Below are 25,425 nucleotides of genomic sequence, written 5' to 3' on the forward strand. Positions count from 1 at the left end.
CATGGCTCCTTGGCATGACCGCTGCGATTAGGAGTCCACAGCTGCCAGCAGCGTGCTAAAGAAAGCAGTCGGAGCTTTGCCCTAAAGGTGAAGCCTCGATTGCAATACCAAATTATTAGACAGCTATACGAAGTAAGGATAGTAGCTTTATCGTCTGTATAAACTTGTAAACATTCACTTACGAAATAAATTGACAAGCATGGTGTCACGGGCACACAAGCAAACATGAACACATCTCACTCGATGACTGCGGACACTCGCTGTCAAGACACTGGCATGAGGAAGTGCAGTAGCAGGAGCAAGCGAATTGACCTTCGTGGTGCCTCTTGCTTCAACGCGAACTAAGTGGCAAGAACACCTGCACACGAAGTTTCTGCACGCTGTCAGGCGAGCCGATAATGCTGCTCAATATTGTCCACGTGAAAGGGAGGAGAGCGGGGAGGAAGCACGCCGTCTTCTGTCGCACACCCAACATTGTGAAGCACCGGGAAGGGAAAGAAGGGAAGGGAAAATGAATGCATGCTCTTTACATGAGGAGCAGAGTCAACAGCCAGCCAATTGTGTTATAAGAACAAGACCATTTTTGCTGGCAGAAATGTTTTAAGACTGTTCCCATGTGGGTAAATGCTAATTTCTTGTTGATGAGTGCCTTCATTCTATTACACGCAAAAAGTTACATTTGACCGTTCTTACATATTGCCACAAAAGGGTTAAACTTGTACCATTGCAGCTTCTAGCTTTGCCAGATTCGATGGATTCATTGTGGGGCTCACTTTGTCAGGAATGTGTAATTAGAAGGTAGTTTGAAAATTGTCACAGACCAGGCAAAAATAGAATCTTTCTTTTGTCATGGTGTGTTTTGTGAAATGAATTCTCAGTGACATGTATATGTTCAAAAACAAGCTTACCATGAGCATTAGAGCTTTTACCTTGGACAGTTTATTGAGCGATATACAAATATGCAGGAGCACTAGCAGGAATAATAGGACCAATTGTCAACATAGTTTTGGATAATGCAATTCAAACTAACATAAGCGATAACATGGGAATTAGGCAGATTAATATGAACCAAATTGCTGTTTGTAATGCAGCCTTCAGCATAAATGTAAACTGTGCTAACAACCATGTGAGCAACCATAACGTCGGAGCACAACATTAGCGACAGAGCAGAGTTAACAGTACACTAGTTCCCAGAGCAACCTGTTCTGTACATGACTTTACACATGATTTTTATGATTTCTTAAGTTTGCTAGCTAGTTCTATGCCAAGCAGTAAATTGGTTGCAATTTTTGTACCAACACGATCAGCAACTCTTCCATGCTATGCATTAGAACATGTCAGGCTGCAATTTCCTAGAATTGCGTTCCCGGTATTTTCGACCTTTAAAGAAAAGAACAGATAATGAGTTTGAAGTTATATATCATGTTGCCTACAAGCGAGGAAATCTTTGTTAGATATGAGAGAAGTGAGTTTGCATATGGGATTTTCTAACCCGAAGTGTTTTGCAAGACGGCTTGCCTTGCCACGAGGTGTGTGTGCCTGCTGGTATGGGCCGACATTGTTGTTGTCCTTTCCGTTGAAGGAGGAGAAAGCAGCATCTGCTGCTGAGGAAATTCCTCTGAATGCAACTTCCACATTGCCGACCAATGAAGAGTTGGGCTTCACTGGAGCGGAGGTAGATCTTTTGGTCTTTTGAGCCCCAGCTGCTTGATTCTGTTCCCTCGCTACCACTGCGCCGGCACCGCATTGCACGCAACTACAGCTTGCTGGAGCAGTGCTTAATTCTTCTGCTTTTGATGGGAAATGCATTGTGGAAGGCAGTTGCATTCTTTTAATATACAGTACGGTCCACTTTTAAAGTGAACGTGCAGTGAGTAATCTGCCATAGGTTATCGCTGATTTATGGAAAAAAGGCCAGCAGACTAGCTTTTTTTCTTTATAAATGTATGTCATTGGTTATATCAGCCACTTTGTTTTGATACAGGTGAAGAAATGTTAGTTTTATTGGCTTTATTATAGGCTAGGTGTTCCCTTTAAAATTGGACTATTCTGTACATGTTGGTCTAATATGAAAGCGAATGGTGGAGGAGAATTGAAGCAATGATTTCTCTACATTATTTTTGCCTACTTTGCAATTTCTCTTTGCCAAATTGCAGACATGCTGAATTAATTTAAAAGATATTATTTTAATTAATGACAGCACCGGTCATTCAAATGAAGACAAGGTGTGAACTGCGCATGCTAGCTAGAACTTAGCTGTGGCATATGTCTTCATACAGGAATCACATCTATGTCTCCTAGCACATGAAATGCACAAACTGCATGCATCTGTGCACATTTCTATGAGACTTGTCATCACTATTTAGGCAATCTGCTGTTGAGGAAAGCTGGCTTTATGATTACAGAAAGAGCCTGTTGCCAACGTCTGCCAAGCAGTTCCTGTATTGAAACATTTTTTCTGGTAGTGTCTTTTTGGTTGTAGCGTAAAAATGTTGATGTTGAGTACAAATCCAGCATTCCCTTTCATACTGACGTATCTAGTATACTAGCAAACCTTTGAGAAACTTTTGTACTAATCTTGTGGTGTTCTCCATTTCTGCTTGTTTCTGTTTTTGTGCAGCAGGCTTTTTGCCTGTGTTTCAATATTCCTAAGGTTTTGGCAATGGTTTAGTTCTTGTTCGATCTTGTGGCTGTTTCTTTTCTTTTTCTGTATTCCTTTTGCATGCCCTTAAAGTGTATATTTTGGAAACTGCTTTTCTTCAAAACTTTATATTGTTGCCAATTTAGTGCTTCATAAGGCTGGTTGTTACTGCCACCTTTGTTTTTTGCCAATCACTGTCTTAATATAGTTTCTCTTTTTCAATGTTTCTGATGCTAATCTTCTGTGGTGCTTTTGATTTTCTGCGATTCCAAGTTATACCTAATTGTCTGACATAGTAGTATTTATCATATGTCTGGTGTTCATTATAACTAAGGCTTCTAGTTTTGATTGTCATTGTCATACTGCACTTACCCTACGAGCTGTCAGGTAGAGATGTTTTGTTAGCTGTGTTGTGTGTTGTTCATTTGTTCCTGATGCTAATAAACTGATTGCATTCTGTTTCATGGATAGTCAGCCAAGTGATGGGAGGTTGTACCATAGTTACCTCTGGTGTTGATTTGGTTTCTATTGTTCTTTGGTTGTTAACATTGGCTTGCAGCATTTTAATGGATTCAGTATTTGCTGTAGGCTTTAAGAGGAAGCTTCAGTGCGGGTGCTCCTCCCTCAATACATGTAAATGGAGAATTCGTTTTTCTCTGCAACCACTGCACCAAATTTGATGAAGTTTGTGGCATTTAAAAGAAAAACTTAAAATCTAAAGACTGTTGGTTTCGAATTTTTGTTTTAGGTCGTCAATTTTTTATTAAAAATTGGCAAAAATTGAAAATTTTCAGAAAATGAAACTATCAAGTTTACAACTCTGGTGACTCAGCAGTGAAAAATGATACCACAATTCTATGAATTGCATCTAGTAGTATATATAAAGCAAACAAAATTGATGTGTTACACTTGAATCTAAGCAATTTTAGTAATATGGAAATATTTTGCAGAACCCTTGTACACAACATAAATTCACGTAAGATATAAAATGACATATCAAATTTGTCCACATTCAGTGATCTAATGGATGCCGTTTACAGAACCGTGATATCTGTTCTAGATGCAGAGCTATTAATTTGTAAACTTCATGCTTCTATTTTTTTCATACTTTCGAATCTTTGAAAATTTTTGTAACAAAAATTGTGCCTTAAATCAAAATTCTGTTTCCAACAGTCACTAGAATTTAACTTTCTCTCCAAAATGCAACAAATTTCATTAAAATTGGTCCAGCGGTTATCTCGGAAAAATGCTTTTGTGTTTTACATGTTTTGAATAGGCCGTGTCAAAGTTGGGCCCGAGCTAAAGCTTCCTCTTAAGCATAATGGATGTCAACCTTGAAAATACTAAAATCTTTGTTGACTGCCAAAAAGCGAGGGATTTCTTTGAAGAAAGTGCTGCAGACTCGAGCAGTTTGTTTTTTGATATAGTATTACAGCTTTATTGGCACCATTGAGCTTTCAAAAATCGCATTCACACAAACACTTGGTAGAATAAAAGCTGCCACTAAACCAGGTTTCTCTTGGTAACCAAGTAGCGGCCAAATACAACCTAATACAGTAGACTTCCATTAATTTGACTCCACTTAATTTAATTGTTTGGTCAATTCGATCTCGATCGAAGGCCTTAGCAGGCACCCCTGCATTTACATAGGTCTAAACTTTCGTTATTTAGATCTTAAAATTGGCTTTCGCCGTACAATTAGAATTTGACCACTCAGCATGCACATTCCTGACTCCTATGGTGACTCAGTAGCGACCTCTTTACTGGCAGCTAGTCTCTCGGCAGAGCTTAGGGGGCAGCGATCGCAATGAACAGTCATTTCCCGTCGAAAACACGTATTTTAGACCTGCCCTAGGAAAATTTGCAATTAATAGTGACAGCTCGTATTGCCAGATTGCGGTATTTACCCGATTCTACGCGTGCCTTTTTTTTTTTTTGCCCATGAAAATTGAGCCGTAAACCGCGGTCGTTCTGCGTTATGCTTTGCTGCATAGCACAGCTGTATTGCGGGGAAGCTGGATTTAAAGAAAAAGTGCGGCGAAGCCGGTATTGAGAAATTGGCCAGCACTATGCAACGCATATTAGACCCTTCCCCATTTTTCTTGCTAAAAATCTAGTCTGCATTAGTTTTCTACTTTGTTTAGGGGCTTTAACGTTATCTCTATGTTTTTCACCTTGGACACAGAAAGCAGGTGCATTTGATTCGGGGGAGTGTTAGAATTGGGCACATGTGGCCAAATTAATCGGTGGTGTGTTTTGACGTTTTTACTGCATCTTGTTTAATTCAACGCACTGGATAATTAGATTGATGTCGTAGGTCCTGTAGGGGTTGATTTAATGGAAGTCGATTGTAACCAAGTTGAACTTTGCAGCTTGGTGATCAGGCAGTGTGCTTTTTAAAAGCTTTACAGTATAACCTGCTTTGCTTAGTTATACTTGATTGCACCAGCCAAGATCATGCTTATATAGTCACGGTAGGGGCTGTATTCTCTAAGGGTTACTTTCAAGGATGCCTTCACTTTTGTGGGACTTAGCCTCATGGAAGCAACAGGCCTTCTTTCCTCTAGATTAGCCAGTTGTTTGCTGAAAGTGATTTTCTCCAAAATGTTTCGATCTAGAATACATTGCTCCTCCAGAATAGCATGGCAAGGAACAAAGCAGGCTTCTCTATCAAGTGGCTATACAGTGAGGAGACATAGTCTGCAGACTTTCACAAACAGCTTTTGAGGGTAGTTGGCTTGATGCGTGCATTTTTATCTGGTCTTTTCAGGCATCTAAAAGATTAGTTAGGATGGATTAAAGGATCAGCGAGGCCTTGAAGAACACAAGGGCCCCTGGAGCCCTAGTTTGAGAAACACGGCTGTGGCGCATGTTGCAACACCTCTGATAATCTCCCTAAAAGCTTTCCCTTGCCATTCGGTGTCCTTTCTATGGCAGCATTTTGTGCAGATGGTACATACAGGAACAGTTCGCAATGCTTACATTCTTTCTCTCAAAAATTCTGCCAGAACAACATTAAAAGTCTGCTAGAATCTATATAGGTTTTGGAGAATTCATTAAAGATTTGCTAAGGAAGTTTCTCTGTGGGACAGTAAGACAGCAAACAGTTGAAAAAGGGACATTTTTAGGTAGCACGAGTGTCTGTTGTGATTGCGATACTGCAAACACTAAGGGAGAGCTTAGACAAGCCAAGTAGTTATGGTGTCACATCTGCTTACGTTAGCAGCATAGTTGGTACCTATGAAGTTCATTGACATTTCAGTGTAATGTCAGTGTTTCAGAAAGATTCGTTATTTCTTTCTGTCGTGCACATTTGTTAGGGCACCTAAGGACTTCTTGCGAGTTGTGAATATGAAATCGTTAATTTCCGATAGAACGCCACTGAGCGGTCCTTCGAGTTATGAATGCCACGTGGGCAAGTGAGCACATTGAGGCACTTGCGTGTTTTGATTTAACCTTACCGAGGCGCAGTTGTAACACAGGTGAGGGCTTGTGCAGACGAGGATCGCGATAACACAGGCTTCCGAGAGCGAGGGTGACGTGGTGTTACAACGATGCCCTCTCCCTTCACGCAACACCTGGTGTGCTACCATGATAACACTTGTTTGCTTTCGCCTGCTCTGCTCCATCGAGACCCAAGCCAGCGTCACGAGCGCATGAGGCATGCTCATGATGTGGCATCGCAGCCAATGGGAAGTTAAATGCCGTTTCGCTGCTACTGACACCGCTGCCTTTTTTGCTCAATAGGCCATTTGACGCTTTCGCATAAAAATGACACTGAATAATTCACTGAAATGTGCTAAATGGTTCGTGAAATTATGAATAATTAATTGAAAGAAATACTCCACTTGAAACAAAGAAAAATTGGCTATCCATAAACACTCCATTTTGCTGCTAAACAACCCTAAAATGGTTAAAATGTAAACATTGGCAGATTGTTTGTGTGCTAGATCCGATGGAGCTAACAGCAGTGCTACATCATTTTGTAGACAGTGCTCAGCCGAAGCTATCACTACTATTGCGAATGCACTTGTCCACTGAAGTCACGTGGTCTTATATGCACTTGTCGTAGGGTTGTACTTGTATCTCCTATATCGTACTACTGTAAACAAATGAAATACTAGAACTGTATTCTTTTATTTCCACTTTCACTACTTCCTGTGATGTTAGCATGTTTTTATCTTGGATGCCTAGTTTAGGGCCTACACTATCTTCGGCAACTGGATGCATGCGGTATAAAACCTCAGCCTTACATTATTACTTGCGAGAAGCATTTGAAGTTTGTACTTGCCCATCCAGGTTTCATTTGTCCACAATATGTGTAGCCATAGCAGCTACGCTGGGCCATTTGGTGGGTACTCCTGTGGTACTCTGGTCTCAAAACCATGCTCAAAGATTAGAAATGCTCATGTTAAAATATGAGCCCTACTACCTAGTATTTGCTGCATTTCATTGCTTGTTGGCATACATTGTTTGCATACATGCTAGTTGGCATACATGTTTCTCCCTTCGTGTTAATTTTCTTTACTTTCTTATCTGTTATTATTATCATATTAATTATTTCGAAATTCCTTTTCATCAGGGTAGACAGTGAAGTTCTGGCCCAGATGCTGCACACGCATCTCCCAAACTTACCTGAGCTTCTGAAAACCCTTTTTACACAATACAGCTGGGTTACATATGATCTGTTGTGGCACACTGCACACAACTGCTTTTGCTGTGGCCTGTTTTTAGATGCATCTGTTAAGTTTCGGTGTCTCGTGTGGTGTCTGCCAAAAGCTCACAAGTTGCTTCTTTGTTACAGCCAGCAAGACCGGAAACGCCACAAAGTGATGGCAAGGTGAAGGTAAATATCCAAGTCCTTGTAGTGACTACTGTTCTCTTTGTCACTTACCTCAGTGCCTCCCAAACTGTTGTTGTTGTTGTTGTTGTTGTTGTTCTTGCACGTTTATTAAGCACTTCTCCACTTTTGTTGAAGAATATCTCTAATAATGAGGAGATTGGGGAAGATGGAGAAAGGTAGGGGTGTGGGGTAAGCCAGGCACTTCTAGATGTAGTTCTTTAGCTGCACCTCATGGACAACCACCCACAGAGATCATGTCACATTCGGTTGACCATTGTGAAGCAGCTTGCAAGAATATAGTGGCAGCAAATGAGTGCACTGTTGATAAAAGCAGAAGTGTGCATGTAGCAGCATAACAGTAGGCAAAATTGGGAGTGCTGGCATATGGACTCCCACTCCTATTCATGTGAAATTATGTAGACAAATAGTCATAGTAACAGTCTTAGGAATATAGTTGTAGTCATATTTGCATGCATTCTTCTTGAAGGTTTCCATCCCATCTCACTTGCTCTCGATTGATTGATTTGTGGGGTTTAATGCCGTAGTCCAGAGCTTTAGAATAACTTTAACCGTCTGGTGTTCTTTAATGAGCACTTTAAATCTAAGCATGCATGCAATAGTAGCGCTCATGCACTACTACTATGAAAAAAAAAAAAAAACCAGAAGGGTGCAAGTACGCATTGCTATATCTTTCGTTTATGGTGGGCCTCTGAGCAGAGGAGTTTTGGAAGCACCAACTAACCTTATAAAACTGAGCAGTGGACTCTTCAATAGATAGTTATTGTTACATACTTTCCTTTTCATATGCAAGGTTCATTACAGCCTTGACAGCAGTACTTTTTGCCTTGCGAGATCTCCTGCTCAAATGCTGATAGCTGGATCCATGCTGTAATGTGGCTGTCGTAGTTACATTGACAGGTTTCTTTTTTTTTTTTCTTTCCTTTTTTCAGTGCTTTGTCGAATGTTTGCACATGCATGTAGCCCATTAAATAGCATTATAAAAGGCTCTGAATTTTGAAAAATTGCAGCCTTGAGAGCAAGGTGCTGAGTGCATCCTGGCCATCTAGATCACAAATTGGCTGCGTCTTTGTGCTGCTGAAAGGAATAATACAGCCATTGTAGTAGCATTAAAAGTTCATCTCAAAGCTGGTTAACCCTAGCAGCTGTTCATATCATGTAGTTCTTACCTTTCGCATATCCAGTGTGGGCCGATGCTTCATCGTGCAAGGTTTGGGATCCAAGCGAGTCGCCTTGATGATGAAGTAGGGAAGTGGGCGTCTATTGAACAACATTATCTAATATTAAATTTTCGGCTTTAGTTGGCGGTGAGGGCAGGGAGCCAAGTATGATGGGGGGGGACTGGTGTTCTTATCTGATAACACCCTTTATTGGACAATGTCTTCACTGACTGTGCATGATAACCTGTGAATGTCAATTGTTTCGCACAGTGTATGGATAAGAAAGAGCTACTAAGTCAAACTTGATAGTCGGCTTCGAGTGTCCTTGCCACTAGCTCTAGTGAAAGTGAGTCTCCATTACACATAGACATTGGCGCTTAACCCTTTTTGTCAAGTTCTTTCATAAATAAGTACAATATTACCCCAATTTTTCTTATTCTAGCAGCATTATATCAGAACTTTAAAGATATAGTACATGGGATTTACCTCTTATATTCACCCAAAATAAAACACCTGCTCTGGAAAATTTATTTTCTTCTCAGCAAACATGTAAAAATTGAGTGTAATTATTTGAACAGATGATAGCAAAGAAAAATAGCATCACTGAGTATGTTAAGTGCCAGTACTCAGATGCGTGGTGAGAACTGCATTGACAAGCACAGCTCATCTCTGGCAAGCAAAGCAGAATCCATGGCCTGGCTGAGTACGGCTCGTATTTGGCAATATTGGTACCAACAGCTAGGACGAGTACAGCTTGTGCTTGGTAGTTAAAGGATTAAACTAGTAATCAGTCTCACTACAATATCCTTGCATGAATGGCTGCTGCATTAACCTTCCCCCCCCCCCCCCCCCCCAAAAAAGCTCTTGTGATGCTCTGACATGAGCAGCTGCTCTAATAAACTTTATTTTTTATAAACCTCCAGAATTCCAAGATAATAAAGAAGCCAGAAATAGTGTCGGTCATAGCCCCTTACAAGGCGACTGGCCCGGAGCAGCTGACGTTGGAGAAAGGCCAGCTCATTCAAGTGCGGAAGAAAACGGACAGTGGCTGGTGGGAAGGAGAACTACAGGTGCGCATTTTGCTTGCGTGAACTCTGGTTTCTTTTCCCCCTATTCCCAAGTTGAGTCTTACTGGGCAGAGAAAAGAGCATGCATGGTGATCCATGAGAAGCAGAGCATGTGCTTGGCATGGAACAGCCTTTAAAGCAAAGCTTTCTTTCTAAGGTTGGGCATGTTTTGATGCTGTAGTGGTTGAACTGTGCAGAGGAGAATTGAAGGTTGAGAGGCGACAAAAGGCGAGAATTAGGTGTTGTGTAGAGGAGGGGGCATGCACTCATCATCTCCTGCTGCAGCAACGTGGACACCTGTGCTCAATTGGCAGCAGAAAGGACAAATGCCTGGCGTGTCATGTTGTGTTGACGCTATTATACATGACAAAAACGAGGCGCGCATGTTCATGCACAGCTGCACATCTTGCTATCATGCCTGCGCTGGATTGCAGTGGCACTGTCATGCTTTCACGGTACCGACGCTTCATGCGCAGCCCTCACAAGGAGGGTTAGGCATTCAGCAGCAAAACACAATGAAGCCCAATGGACACGCATTTTGCTCAGCCAAGTGTGCAGTGTAGTCAGGGAAATGTTCTGCCTTCCACTGCTGGCATGAGCATTGTGTACACGTACTAGCATCCCTTCTGAGCTGCTGTTTGTGTACATACCACAGCCTGAGACATACACTGCTCTGAGTGGAATGGACACTAAACATGCAGGCACAAACGCTGGCTGTTTTCTGTTGGTCTCTCTTCATGCACCATCCAGGTGCAATGCCGCCAACACCAGTAGTGGCATTTCTGGGGGGGGGGGGGGGGGGGGCAGAGTTGTGCGTAGGTCCGCCACCCTGCGCGCAAAGCGAACCAAAGCTCCGAGGGAAAGCCACATGTGACATTCGCAGGAGCCAAGCTCCTGGCAACGTCAATGATCGTGGTCGACCTGTGCTACCCTTGTTAGGACCTTGTGGTGTACCCGCTGTAATGGTTTTCTACAAATATTATTAGAGGGCTAGTGTCTACAGTAGCTGCTTAGCCAGCATGGGAATGATGGTTAGTATGTGGATTTGCCTAATCTTCATCTTTCCAATTCAAACATCTGCATAATGATGGTTAGTATGTGGATTTGCCTAATCTTCATCTTTCCATTTCGAACGTCTGCATGAGTTTGCAATATGATAATTTTCAACAAAATGTTGCATTATATATGCCACAGTTCACAATGACTGTGTGTGTGTGTGCAGTGTCTTATTGCCCTTTGCATTTTGAGAAATAGGATTGCTTCGAAATTCAGGCCAATAAAGGCAGAAGATACCTAGTTCACAAAGCCACAAGAATGTCTGAAGCTACAAGCACAAAGATCAGACAAATCCATGTACTATCATTTCAATGGTAGCTGAACGATCGCAGCGCAGGAGTTCTTTCTAGTAATTTTTGCAGGAAACTCTATGCTAATCACTTATCTCGGACTCTCAGCGACCACTTTCTAAGCTGTGATAGTTGTTCGATTTCTTCTGAGTGAATAGAAATACCTTAGTGCATGTGCTGCGATTTTGCCTAGCACTGGATCCTTCATTGCTCATAGTGTGGGGGCGCCACCTGTTGAAACATATGCCAATTGGGAATCCTGAGCAAATTCAAAGTATGAAAAAAATTAAATAAGGGATAATGAGCAGAAATGAAAAAAAAATTTGTTTGTCGTGCGAATTTTGCACAGAAAAATAATTTAAGACATGACTGACTCATATTGGAGAAAGTTGTGTGTACTTTGGTCATCAAAGAAAGCATCAAACTGTGGTGACGTGGTGCCACTGTCATCGACTTTGTTTATCTGTGCCTTTGTGGCAGCTTCTCTATGGTGCATAGTTGCTTTTTGAACCAGACGATAGCACTTGGGGAATGGTGGCACGAGTGGCAGATAGAAAACATACATGCAACTCAGGTTACCTACGGGAGCCCCGTACAGTGACTCTACCATCACCTTTGCTTCTACTGTGTGAGAATTCTGTCTGCCTACTCAGACTTCTTTAATGGACAGAAGCAGCACTTGCACAGAGCATCTTGCTGTCTTCATGTGGGCAACGATTCTGGAAAAAGGAGGTGCATGCGCTCAATCTAGTGGGAAACCAAACATGGAAGATTGAATTTGGGTGCTTCATTGCCACCTTCTTGTACCTATGTACAATGCCCCCTATGTACCAATGCGCATACCAAGCACGGCTACTAGCTTGCAGGAAGCACCTTTGCATATGCGGGACAAATTTGCTGTTCAAGAGTAGTGCTTCTTGTTCTACCGTTACAACTGCTATTTATTGGCTGTAGTGGCAGTATTGCAGTTTCCACATCTAAAATTTAAGTATTGGTATCGGGTCTAATATATGCAAAATAATGAGAGGTTCCAGCTTAAATGTGCTGTGAACCTCTTCTTGCAGTATGTCAGCGAATATTGTTTTCTGTCACCTCCTGCTGTAATAAGCGCAGATAAATGTCTGGAATATTGGTGAGAACATTTGTCTGTTGCATCCCTCCACGTGCAGGTCAAAGGGAAGAAGCGGCAAACTGGCTGGTTCCCTGCTACTTACGTGAAGGTCCTGGGTGGAAGTGGCACAAGCAGCAGCCGAAACTCTCCTGTTCCTGCAACATTTGGCTCCAGCACTCGTGGAGGTTAGTATTTTATTGCGATAGCAATTACGCGGACACTCCAGGCACATTTTTGCCGTCTCTGTGAGGTTCTGTATGAATTCCAAAGGCAATAACACCGTTGCTGCACGCCGTATGCTGTATGTGCAAGTGAAAGCATGCGAGGGTGAGTTGACAGTCGCGGCTCAGTCTTGTGTGCACATGGGAGGAAAGTGAAGAGGAAGCGCTCCGTCTTCCGTCGTGCTCAACAAACTGGGGGAAGGGGAGGTAGGGGTGAGGGGCGTTGTACTTTGGCAGCAATTATGTATGGCGCGATCGTGCGGGCTTTATCTTGTTAGTGATCTGCTTTTGGGGCAAAGTCTAGGTGGGCCAACAGCTCGTACCTTTGCATGTGCTGTGTTCTCGCCACTCAGTTTGTGTTGAAGCGATAGACAGCCTGAAGGTAATTTTGCTCGCTGCTTCTGCCACACTTCCTCATGCCAGCATTTTGACAATGAGTGTCCAAAGTCATAGAGTGTGATGTGTGCATGTTTGCCTATGTGTGCTGACACCGTGCTTGTTAATTGAATTAGTAAGCGAGTGTTTACAAGCTCATACGGCCGATAAAGCTGCTCTCCTTACTTATTACTGTCTGCTAATTTGCTATCGCAATCAATGCTTTACCTTTTAAGCGAAACTGTGACTTTATTTTTCTTTTCAGTTTAAATCTGCAAAGAAAAATCCTGTTGGTGTTAATTGGTGCTAACTCAAAGAAGCCTACCAAACTCTTGCACCGAAGCAGTCATATCCTTCTGCAGCCTAAAGGCAGCTCAGGAACATAATAGCCTTACAAGCAAGTTCCTATACATACTATACATACATAAAAAAAACAATATACAGTGCGAAGAACAAGGACTGTGAGAGACGACATACACTCTCGCAGTCCTTGTCCCTGTATGTCCCTGTACGTCGTTCTTACCACAGCAACCCTCACATGGCGAGAGCACGATGTGCTCTCGCCATTTTGTGATGGCAATAACGCTGCATCTGACGGCTCTGATGGTAGGCTGTTGCCAAAGCAGGCAATTTATGGACCCATATGTTTTTTTAAAGCTGCACTTTAAATTTGGGTAAATACAGTAAATGTGCAGCTGCAGCAGCTTGATCTCAGTCCACCACAGAAATGTGCTGTTCATAGGTGAAGGGAACTTTGGATGTCATGGTGAAAGAACTTGTGCACTTTTCATGTGAAAGGTCAAAGTTGATCACACCCACATATGGTTTCAGGTGATGTATGAGGGATGAAAGGTTACTGCACAAACATACACATTAATTACAGAAAATTTTGCACAGTGTGCATGCAGCATTAGGTGCTGTTAATGGAAAATGGGGTGAGCTCTACACTGCACAAACACATACGCATCAGTGAAAAGCAGGACAGGCAAGCCGGAAGGTACCAGGATGTGTATGTTGTGTTGGCATCAACATGTTGAGTTGACGAGTGTTCTGTTAGCTATCAACTGTTAGCACAATGAAAGGACTGGAGAAGGCAATAGGTTTCTACACAACCTGCCTGTACTACACAGAGCATGCCGTGTGGCTGGAATTCACAAGATCTGTGCTTAGGAAGAAGGGTACAGCTCACCAACTGATAATTTTTGAAATTCATTTTTTTGCATAAATATCATAGAGATGCAGGCCTTAGATAGGTGAGGTTCTTACGGAAGAATAGTATACTGTAGATAAGCGATTCAAAATTGATAAATTGCATATAACAATAGGTAATGCTGACTTTTCAGTCAGTACACGCCCTGGCCTTCTGGCTTAATTTGTGTAAGTACTGTTTCCACTGAGAAGTTGCTTGCAAAATTTCACAAAGCCCTAATTTCATTGTGTTTTGTGTGGCCATTGAACATGCACAAAGTTCATCCATCCATCAAACGTGCACAATGTCACGTGTTATGGCTTGCACACAAACTATTTCCTGAACAGCGCTGATGGCACTCAAAGTAAACTTCTTACTATTGTTGTGCACAGTAGTACGATAGACTAGCTGACACTTAGCTGGTGTTCACTCTCTCACCTCTCTCAGAGCAAGTGCGTGCCCTGTTTCCCTTCATCGGGCAACAAGACGACGAGCTGTCCTTCCAGAAGGGTGATATCCTGGTTGTTTTGAGCAAGGAAGATGCCTCCTGGTGGAAAGGGGAGATTGCGGGCCGAGTCGGACTCTTCCCAGCCAACTACGTGGAGCCCCTCGACAGGCCAGTTGACAAATGTGAGTTCTCACTTGGGATTCTTGCAGCCTTCACAGTTCATTTTCAGAAGGGCCTGTGTCCACGTGGAGTTTGGTTTTTGGTTTTACACAGAACCAAAATTATCACAAGAACGTCCTGGCAGGCTAATTGATGCATGTTTTGTAGTGTAATTGTCTGCGAAAGGAGAGAGGGAGTGAGAAGGAAAGAAAGAGAAAAGAAAGACTATGAAGAAAACCACCATGTATGTGAATGTCAATGTGTCCTTGTGTACTTTTTTTTTTCACACAGACAATAGGCCCTTTTCATAATTTGCAAACACACTTCTCTGCACTGCACATGTGCCCAAGTATAATGGTCATTGTTCAAATGAAGACTGCCTGCTAGCTGCACATGCTGGGGCTTGTCTCTTGCACATTGTTACTTCACGAGAGCCATGTCCACACTTTTTCTGTCAGTACGCAACTTAACTGTGCTTGTAGATGCTATTTGCATAAATAAGTATGCCACCATTAGTTGGGCAAGCTGCCTCGCAGGAAAGCTAGCTTTACAATTCTAAAACCAAGATTATCACACTTCAACGATACAACAGAGCTTACTTTAACTGTTACTATCCTATCTTTCTCTCTCTGTGTGTAGTGTCGAGCGTAAAAGCATAGTTCACATAACATAGGGAACCAGCTTCAGTTACAAAAATACTCTTTTTGGAGTATTCTGGATGTGACTTATAAAAGAAAGCTTTGCACTGTGGTAAGCTATTAAAATACATGTGAAATCTATGAAGGATCTTTGTAGACAACTGCTAAACTGATTTCAGTGAAGCTTCTTGTATTTAAGAGGGAAAGCCCAATTCTATTGACTGTAGGATGTAGCATTTTTCTTAAGGACCTTAGGTTTTGAAAAATCTGTAGAAAATCAGCATGTAAAAGAAATTCATGCACAAGGTTTACAAATCTATAACTCTGCACCAAGGGGAGATATTGAAGTTCTGTAAACTGCATCTGTTAGAGCACTTTAAGCGGATCAATGTGATGCATCAATTTACAGGTTGTGTAAAAACGTTACATTGCTTTCAAGGGTGTAGCACAAGTTCTACTCACATTAGCATAGGTTGGTATCACAAGTGGATACTCGCACATCTTTCTCACCTGTATCTTCCCAGGCTATGTGCTCACTCACACTTGCGTGCATTGACCCTCGTTTGCACTCACTCGCATCCTTACCTATGCCCGCCCGTACTTATCAACAGTAACTCACATTCATGGCCACTTCCATTCACACTTTCCGGCACCCAGTTAGCTGCCACTCCCACTCATTGGAACTCACTCATATATACTTTTGTCTGCTGACGCTCACCGGCAGTCACTCCCTTCCCATAGACATGTCCACTCACACCCGTCGCTAACCACACCCTTCGTCACTCGCAGACAGTTTATCTCATGCCTGTGAAATGTGTGGATCAAGTAAGAGCCACTGTACACGTGTGTGAGTACGCCGACCTATGCAAATTAGTGGTATATTTCAAAGCTTTGTATATCAGTTTTGTTTGCTGTAGAGGTCTCAATAGGTGCACTTTACAGAATTGTGATGTTGTTTTGTTTGTCACGAGTTATAGAGTTGTTAACTTTATGCTTCACTTTCTTAAAATTTTCTTTGAATTTTTAATAATTGTTGTGAAAAAAATTAATTGATGGCATAAACATAAAATTTGCTTACAGTCGGTCCATTCTAACTTCTTTTAAACACAAGAAATTTTGTCAAATTTGGTGCAGTGAATGCAGAGCAAAACAGTTTCTTCATTCCCATGTATTTAGGTCAGACTTCCTGAGCCAAAGCTCCCTCTTAAGCACTTGAACTACATGGGTCAGTCCTAGATGTGTAATAACAGCAGGCTTCACTTAAAAATAAATTCTGCTAGCAAGAATCTTGAAAGGTGAGCAATTTGGGCACCTTTACTAGTTTATGCAGATGCATTGCACTTAGCTTAAGCTGGATATGCATTTTCATAGCTCATATAAGACAAATATTTTCACGGCCCCTCCAAGGACATGAATGTGTGCACAGTGTGCTGTTAGATTTACTATATACGGTTTCTGGCCTATTTTCCGGACATGGTCCAGGCTGCAAAAGTTTCAGAATGATGAGCAGCTCAAAAAAGCAAATTTCAAAGGTAAAATTAATCTTAATGTTCTTCACTGTGCGGAAAATTTGTTTACAGAATTTTGTTTAATGTTAGGTTCATTGCAATATAATCAGTTCATTGCAATAGGTAGTGCGGTCTGTTCCAAGCATCTCCACCAACACTATAAGGGAATTCTACATACGTAACAGGAAGCAAGAGTCTGCTTGCACAATGTGTACGCTGGTGTCGAGTAGCAGGGCCAAGCGGCAGCTTGTGCAGCGCTTTTTCGCAACCTCGTCTTCTTCACGCTCAAGGCACTGCTGCACTGTTCTCGTGTTCATGTGTAAGCGTCGCATAACAATATATTCTTGAAATCAGACTGCCCGCTGTGCAGTCTGATGTTGTGCATCATTGCGACAGAAATAGCATGTGTGACCTTGATCTGGTGGCTGTCAGTATAGGCTGTGTTATGAAAATTGTTTGCATTTTTCTACCCACACACAAGCTCGTGCAATTCTGTTCATCCAGCGGTGGCGGCATTTCAGTAGCGGCAAATGCAGAAGTGCTCGTGTACTGTGTAACGGGGGCACACTAAAGAACCCCAGGCAGCTGAAATTAATTCGGAGCCCCTCACTTACAGCGTGTCTCATAATCAGATCATGGTTTTGGCTCGTAAAACCCCAGAATTTGATCTTTTAACGTTCTTGCATTCTGTTCTCATTGGAATACAGCTGCCACGGCTGGTAATCGAACTCATGGCCTCATGATCAGCAGCAGTATGTCATAGCAATAGAGACACTGCAGCAGGTGCCAGCTTTTGTTTTGGTTGAATAAAACTTCAAGGCCATTAGGGGCTCCATGAATTGTTCCTGGGAGAGTGCAGCTCTTTTTGAAGCTGAAGGACCAGTGTAAAGAAACAGTGTGCTTAAATTTTAAGTGTATATCTACTTTTCCTTTTGTATAGCTTGCAAATTAAAATGAAAGAAAGGAAACAAAATAATTTTTCGCTTATGCTCTGAGCAGAAAGCTGTGGTGACAGCAATAGCCTGTGCAGTGAAGTTAAGCCCATTTGCAGCTGAGTGCATGGTGGTACAGAAAGTGTTTTCTATGGATGGTTGTAATTGTGCTTGCTGTCAGAACAAGTGTGTGGATTGTTGATGCACTAAGTGCTTGAGAACATTTGTGCATGCGGCTAGCTGTTCTCTTTTTATGGCAAGAAGAGACTCGTTTTTCTAACCTAGATACGACAAATGTAACAGCGTAGTTGCAAAGTGAGGCAGTAGAGATTGCCTCACCTTGCAAATAGACGTTGTAAAAGTGCTTCTCTTCATGAAGATTTGACCTGTGCACACAGTTAGAATTATCTGTTGGCTCTTATTTGGCTTGGCTACAATAAACTGTTTGTAGACCTTTGTCCCTCATTCTCAGACTACGACTTAGATGTACATTCTTTTTTTGCTTGCTTGTTAGTGGCCATGGCATTGCTTGAGGACATATAGTTAGTAGTAATGTAAAACATGCACGGCTCTAGTTTAAGGTTTGCGTTTCTTTGGTTGATGTACTCCATGCTAGGCGCAGGCAGCTGTGGACTCCGCAGTCTTGTAATGACCGTGGACGATTTCCGAAAAAGATTGCTCCCCATTCTTGAGGACTTTAGCAAATACGGGACCTAACCTAGCAGCTAACAGTAGCTCAGCTTTTGTGGAAACTTTTGCAGCCTTGCTTCAGGGTGCTCTTGTCTGTACCGAGTACATTTTATTGGCTTAAATCTATCAGCCCTGACAGTGCAGGGGGTAACACTAGTGTTTTGTGTCTCTCCGCAGGATGTCCCGTTGACGAAACTTGAGAGAAAGAGGGAGAGAGAAGGGAAGCGCATTGAGCCGGCCCTGGAACCTACTACTCCTCTTCCTACTCCTTCAAACACACACACATCACTTGTTCCTCTGTTCCACCTTCTTCGTTTGAGACATTACGCGTGCTCCGAATCTCTCCTCTTCGCAATTCTCTGCCAAAGGGGGAACTGCTCTTCATGCTCACCGTTCCTTCTCCTCCTCTTCTTCTTTTTTTTTTTTTATGTGCCAGTCAGTGCTGCAGGAACTCTTTTTGACTCTGAATGCCTATTGCACTGATGTGGACACCTGTGAGTTTGTTTTTGTTCTGAGGCAGTGGCGTTCCTACTTTTTTTTCCCCGCTTGTTGTTTTTGTAGTTGCTGTTTAGAAGTATTTTTTAAGAAAGTTTGTTTTCTGAAAGCATCTCTGAAGAGTTACCGCAGACAGCTGGTTCTGTTGCCCGAAGAAGCTTCACTCTTGCGGGGACTGAGCGATTGTTAGAATCTCCTGTAGCGGCTCACGCCCCACCTTTTGCTTGCTTTGCACATCTGTTGTTTTTGCAGCCGATGCATGCCAAAACTGTTTAAGCTGCGGTTTTTCTTATCACTGCTCTTTAAGGCACGTTGTTTAGCATTTACTGTATACATCTGCTGTTACGGGGGACATTGGTTGTTACGTGTTGTAGGTTTTTTCATGTCAAGTTTTTACACACACACACAAAAAAAAAGATTAATGGATTTTAAACATGCATTTCTGTCTCATTTCATGCTTAGCTTCTGAGCAGGATCTGACTGACTGTATTAGCAGTTCTGCGCTTTTTTTTTTCTATGGCTGTTAACGTATTTTACCATATTATAGCTTCATTGCTCTTTTTTTTTTCTTTACTAATGTTGTACCGCTGCCTGGTTTGTTTGTGACGCTCGTTCTGAGACAAATACAAACCCCGACTGCTTCTAAACTGATCGAACACATTACTTCAACGTTCCTCATGGATTGTGCTGTGACTTGACCAATCGTCATGTCACTTGCTTTTAGGTAGGCTTTTATCTCGACTCAATTTTTTTTCTGCATATATATTACTTTCATGCAACTGATTGGTAGTTGTATCATTTGTCAGTGCATGTGCTTTTTGCTTCTAATGTTGACATAGGCTATGAAACCTCTTCTCCATTTTTGCATCACCTGGAATTCTTGCTCTTTTCTTCAGTCTAACAATCCCTTCAGTGGCAGTAGTAGATTCCAGGAGCTCTTTTTGAGGTCCTTCTGTCTTTGAGGCAGGCCCAACATGTACTATGCGTACTCTGTTCACTTCTAAGCACTCCAGTACACTCCCATGGATTATACTTGACTTCCATTGGTGTTCACTCAACCCTTGTATTTATTTGTGCTGTGTGCAAACAGTTTTAACTATAGCTTAGCCGTATGCTGTCCTCAAGCAATTGCCCTTGCCTTTGCCAGGGGCCGCATAATAATGAACTGTATCTGAAAGTGTCTGTGTAGCCTCACTCGGCCTCACCGGTTTCATATGTGCGTTGCCTTTCCTAGTGCACTAACCATGGTGATGTGTCTGCTAAATCAAAAAATACATAAATGAAAGAAGCTTCTTTGATCAGGTGGTACTACATAATGTTATTGCAAGTAGCTTCTTTTGTATCTCTGAGCCATGGCCAGAGTGGTTGTTTATGTGCAAGGTAACTGTTGGAATATGGAAATGTCTTTTTGTAGATATGTAAGTAAGTGGGTTGGACACTGTTGTGTTGCTTTTTTTTGCATTTATCTTATTTGAGATGCATAGAGAGGTTTAATAAATTTTTTCTGGTGTGACTCTTTTGTCACCCTTTAAACTCTTGTGAAGCGCCTGAATTTTGCTCAGTCCAAAGTGTGCGCGGTCTGGCACACAAGTTACTGTTATAATTTCCCAACCTGGCATTTCTGCTGCATTGGTTATTACGTAAATGGTTTCAATGGCTGCAAAAGGGTAAACTCGGCCTGTATGCTAGGCTTTGCTAAAGGACGGGTATGCACTGAGGTGTTGTAAAACTTGCATGTAGTGTTAGCAACTTCCAGCAGCTTCTATAAAAAGAAGGAGCGGAGCATGTGATAATTTAGCTGGCATGTGCAGCACAACACATTGTGGGGTGTATCAATGCTATTCAGGGTTAAACCAACCATGGCTATTAACATGCTGTCCATGGAAATACCATGGCAAAATTGTGAGTGTATTCTGCCAACAGTTGTTTATGGGGCCAGGACTATGAGACTAGCAAGGAAAGTTGGGAGAAAGCTAATGACAGTACAATAAGCGATAAAAAGGGATGTTGTCATGTGAATTTGAGTTGACAAGATTCTCTCACGACAGAATCAATGACAACATTTGGGAAAGTACCGATACCTGCAGCTGCATCTTGCACCAAGTAATAACCCTGTAACAGGGTTTAGCCAAGAAAAGAAGTAACTGAAAACAAGATCAACAATGTACATGTGTCAATACTAGAATGGCAGCTCTTCATCTGCTATCGGCTATTTGGTCTGTGGTCTGTAGGCTCAGAATAGTCTGCTTTCCTGTTGCCTAATCAAAAAAAGTCGTTAAAAGTTCGGCATTTCGTAGCAGTGCCCTTACTTATGGCTACGACGTCTTGAAGTTGCAGCTCAGCGTCTTACGAGTGTGGAAAGTCAAAATGGTGCTGTCTTGCAGGTGTCAATGTTGGAATGTGGGCAGTAAAGCCCTGTGTTTTGCACTGATTTGTCAAGTTATATCAGCAACTTGCTGTTCCTTCACGATATTTAACAGTGCAAGCAGCTAGCAATGGCAGCACATGCTGACCACAAAATTACACGTTTGATTCCCAACTGTGGCTGCTGCATTCTAATTCAAGCAAAAATCAATAATTTGTGTGCTTATGTGAATTGAAAATTTTAAATGGTTTGTGTTAAACTGAAGCCTCTGCTACTAAGCTTTTCCTCATAGCCCCAGTGAGAGATGTAAAACCCATCTGTTATTAACAGTGCTTGCAGTCATCTGAATATGCCTACCTTTGGTAGTGAGCCCTGATGCACTTGCATATAAGTAACAACTGTGGCATAGCCAGGAAAAATCCTGAAGGTGAGGCGTTAACTGCGGGACTTTTTTGTTATTTACTAAAGATACAAAAGGGGGGTGGAGACCTTTTGGCTGTTGCAACAATGAACACTACCAGTAACATGAAACACATGTGATAGTATCTAGCTCTTTAGTTATGTTGGTGGGTAGCCTGTAAGTAGCATAACAATACTTGTTTCCTTGCTTGTTGATTTATCTCTCTTTCTTGACTTGCTGTTGCTGGATATTTTGTAAACTGCTGTTCTATTCTTGAGCTATCGAGGAGCATGCAATGGACTGAACATCTGCGTTGTTAAAAGCCAGACTTTGATTACGTTTCTGTTTCTAGATGTGTCCGGGCTGTTCTAGCAAACCTGTTTGGTCAGTCGTCAGTCAATCAGTTTGATGGTTCAAGTTTAATGATTATTGATAAAGAGTACAAGAGCAAGACAGAAATGAAGGACCATAGAGCTGTCTATGTGGTTGTGCATGTGTATATTGTAGAGTTCATCAAGCGCCTTTCTTTTGACTGGTAATGCCTGGCTGCCTGTTGTGCAAGGTGAATGGCTACAGTACAGAGTAGCTTCACATTCTCTCAGTAGTTTGAATGTCTGGTATTGTCCACTGTGTGCACTCTGCAGTGGTGTGAATACTCATTTTGGCAACAGTCAGTTAAGCTATCTGTTCCCATGTGCAGTGATGTACTGTCAACATAAAGCAAAACGCTGTCAAAGTGAACTAGTATGTGTCTTTGTGCTTCCACTTCCACCAGTGTTTCGGGCATTGGTGCAGCTGAGGCTTGGACAGCAATTTTCAGAACTGTGTAATTTTGATTGGCCAATCACATTGTGACACCATGTTTTGCTCTGAAGTAACGAGACGTAGACGGTGGTGTTCTTATTTCCCGTTCACATTGCAATTTATGACAATGAGACATCATGGAGGAAGGAACTTTGAGTTTAGAAAACAGCTGTAAATCATAGGTATTATGCATTTATGCCTCCCTGATTATTCTGGGACTTCTTGTGCATTTAGATAATTGTCTTCAGTGCACATGTAACAGTTCATTGAAGCTTCGTTTCTGTTTGCACTCAAATTGTGCTTGTTACAGCTTCACCTGGAACAGTGTTCTCCAAAACGTATTCCAAGTTGGCTAAAAGCTTCATGAAAAATGTGAATAAATTAAGGAAGCAAGCTTGTATTGGCTGAAGCATCAGAATGTAATGATAACGTTTTAACCAGAAGACATGAGGTTTATACTCTGCATGGTAATGCATATTTGTTACGACAATGGGAAATTATTTTGTGAACAATCCTTGCATGTTTTTGCCCACCTAACTCAGCGATTACTTTTTCGAATCATTATGGCTGTCTTAACCCTATTATGCCCAAGGTATCACATGCTGTGCCGAGTCTGATACTTCCAAACGCTAAGTGCAGAAAACTTAGTGGTGAGCCTATATATGGTAGCATTTTGGATACGCTGGAGCAAGTTCTCAGTCAAGAAAAGTTCAGCAAACAAATTACTAGCCTTACTAAATAAGTTCTAACTCAAATAACGGTTTGTTGTTTTTCTTGTACAAACGAACTGTCCATGACCAGAAGTAGAGGTGAACATGTTCTCATTTTTCTTGATGTGGAACTGTGTTCGAGCATTACAGGGTCAAGTTCACAAGCCTCTTCCAGAGACTACCATTTACCTCTGTTTTGCGTCTTCTGTATATACACACCCTGCGCCCGCCATCATCACATTTCCATCCTTTCACTTAAATTACTGTGGCATGTAGCGAAATATTTCTTTCCTCTTGTACTTATTGTGCTAAAGGGACAGTAAAGGAAAATACTAAGTTGTGTGAGATTGAAAGACGTGTAATAACAAATCAAATTCGTAGCGAGAAGAGAGCTTGTATAAGCGAGATTACGACAAAAGTAGAAAATCGGAGTGGCGCCGCTTGTTGTGAACTATGGTTCCTCCACTGTGTCGTCACGGCATAGACGGAGGCCTCGCGGAGATTACGTCAGCTGTCCCGTTTTAGTGCGGGCAGTTGACATTGAGCAGCAACGGGACTTCTGGCAACAATTTTAAACAAGACGACGTCATATTCTCCTTGTAACAATATATACAGCCCTTCAGATCTTAAAGAAAGCTGGTCGGCAGCACTTCGATACCACCGCGGTCATGTTGTTCCCAGCGCACGTCGCCTCCCCCACAGACGAGGGTCCCCCTAATTTGAACGAGGTAGCACACCGCTCTGCGCGAGAACTGACCCGCCGCGCGGAATCGGAGACCCCCTCTTCGAGTTCGGAACTCCTGGTTCGAAACACGCGGGAACGCTTAGTCAGGTACAACGACATCACCAAGCAGTACCAGCTAGGCAGGAGGGTATTGCCCCCACCTCACCCCAGACTGGAACGTCGCCAGGCTGTCGTCTGGCGACAACTGCAGGCAACTTTCCCCAGTCCGTTGCGATTGCGGCACATTTTCCCCGCACAATACCCGAGTGCTCTTTGCAAGTTTTGTAAGGAAACTACAGCGACGCTCTCACACATGTTGTAGGAGTGTCCTGTTATATCAGCTAAAATGGCAGTAGCTCCGGAGGCTCTCTTGTAGAAGTAGGCCGCACCTCTGCGCAGCTCCAACCTCAAGACACAAGAGTTGGCAGTCCAGCAGGCCCGAGAGGCGGCGACGAGGCAAGGCCTCGAAGTCCCCTCATGGGATACCTGAGCCCGGGTCGTCAATCTTTGTCGGATTTAAAGTAAAGTGTTTCCATCCATGGCCCACAGAAAACGATGATGTACTTCGAGACGAATATTCTATCGATTTAGCTTCACTTCGTATTTCCCTTTAATTCAGTCGGCCATATCCTCCTAATGCTAATGAACTGACATCGCCATCTCCTGGAAAAGCAGTAGGCATGTCACTGCACAAAGCTGCTGCCAAAGGACAGTAAAGGAAACGTAGTGTTAAGTTGGTAGGTTACCTGTGTGGAAGTGAAAAAAAAAAATGTGTTGCTTTTACTAAAAGGGTGGCTCAAAGAATGACTACTACGAAATTTTCGGACCCCTTAAAATGCCTAGTTTCGGAGCGTCCCAAGTTTTGCGTCTAAATTACCCGTGAACGCACTAGAAAAGCACGAAAAAAATTTAACCGAAACTTAAAGAAAAAAAGTTGCAGTTTCGCCAGAAAGACGAAGCTTCGATTGCAATAGAAAATTAGCAGACAGCCATACGAAGTAAGGATAGCACTATTATCGACCGTGTAAACCTGTCAACATTCGCTTGCTAACTAAATTAACAAGTAAAACTCTTGCTCGGGCTAGTTGGTTCATGCTTGAAGTAGTAAAGGCAAGGCGCAGAAGACCAGGACTCGGGAAGAAGAACACGCGCCGGTTCTGTCGTTTGTGTTGTTCTTCCTGAGTCCTGGTCTTCTGCGCCTTGCCTTTACTACTTCAAATAAATTAACAAGCATGGTGTCAGCGCGCACAGCAAGCGTGAACCCGTCACACTCGATGATCGTGTACACTCGCTATCGAAACGCTGGCAGCGCGGCGGCAGCAGCAGCGAACGAAGTGGCCTTCGTGCTGTCTATCGCTTCAGCGTCGAGAATACACAACACGCACCAAGCTACGAACCGTCGATACACCTGGATTTTACCCCCCAAGGTAGATCGCTCTCAAGATACGGCCGCGCGACCGCACGGAGCCGCCACATGCCCAGTTGCTGCCGGAGTAGAACGCACTCCTCCTCCTCCTCCGTCCCTTCCCCTCAGCGCCTCGCAGCGTTGGGTGCCCCGCGCGCGAGGGAAGACGGCGCGCT

General features: G+C 42.6%; 1 protein-coding gene across 6 annotated transcripts in view; it reads left to right on the forward strand.

Moving 5' to 3' along the window:
* Positions 1-25,425, forward strand: part of Dap160 (dynamin associated protein 160) — an 87,620-nt gene that overhangs the window by 25,987 nt on the left and 36,208 nt on the right. For 5 of the 6 annotated variants that reach the window (XM_065441134.1, XM_065441133.2, XM_065441136.2 and 2 more), the window contains exons 22-26: positions 1,583-1,675; positions 7,446-7,487; positions 9,586-9,732; positions 12,245-12,371; positions 14,419-14,601. In XM_065441134.1, coding sequence (XP_065297206.1) covers positions 1,583-1,675; positions 7,446-7,487; positions 9,586-9,732; positions 12,245-12,371; positions 14,419-14,601 — 592 coding nt within the window. The remainder of the gene's footprint in view (positions 1-1,582; positions 1,676-7,445; positions 7,488-9,585; positions 9,733-12,244; positions 12,372-14,418; positions 14,602-25,425) is intronic. The other variant, XM_065441138.1, reaches the window with a different exon arrangement.

Source organism: Dermacentor albipictus, chromosome 5, assembly GCF_038994185.2.
Source record: "Dermacentor albipictus isolate Rhodes 1998 colony chromosome 5, USDA_Dalb.pri_finalv2, whole genome shotgun sequence".
Classification (NCBI taxonomy): domain Eukaryota; kingdom Metazoa; phylum Arthropoda; class Arachnida; order Ixodida; family Ixodidae; genus Dermacentor; species Dermacentor albipictus.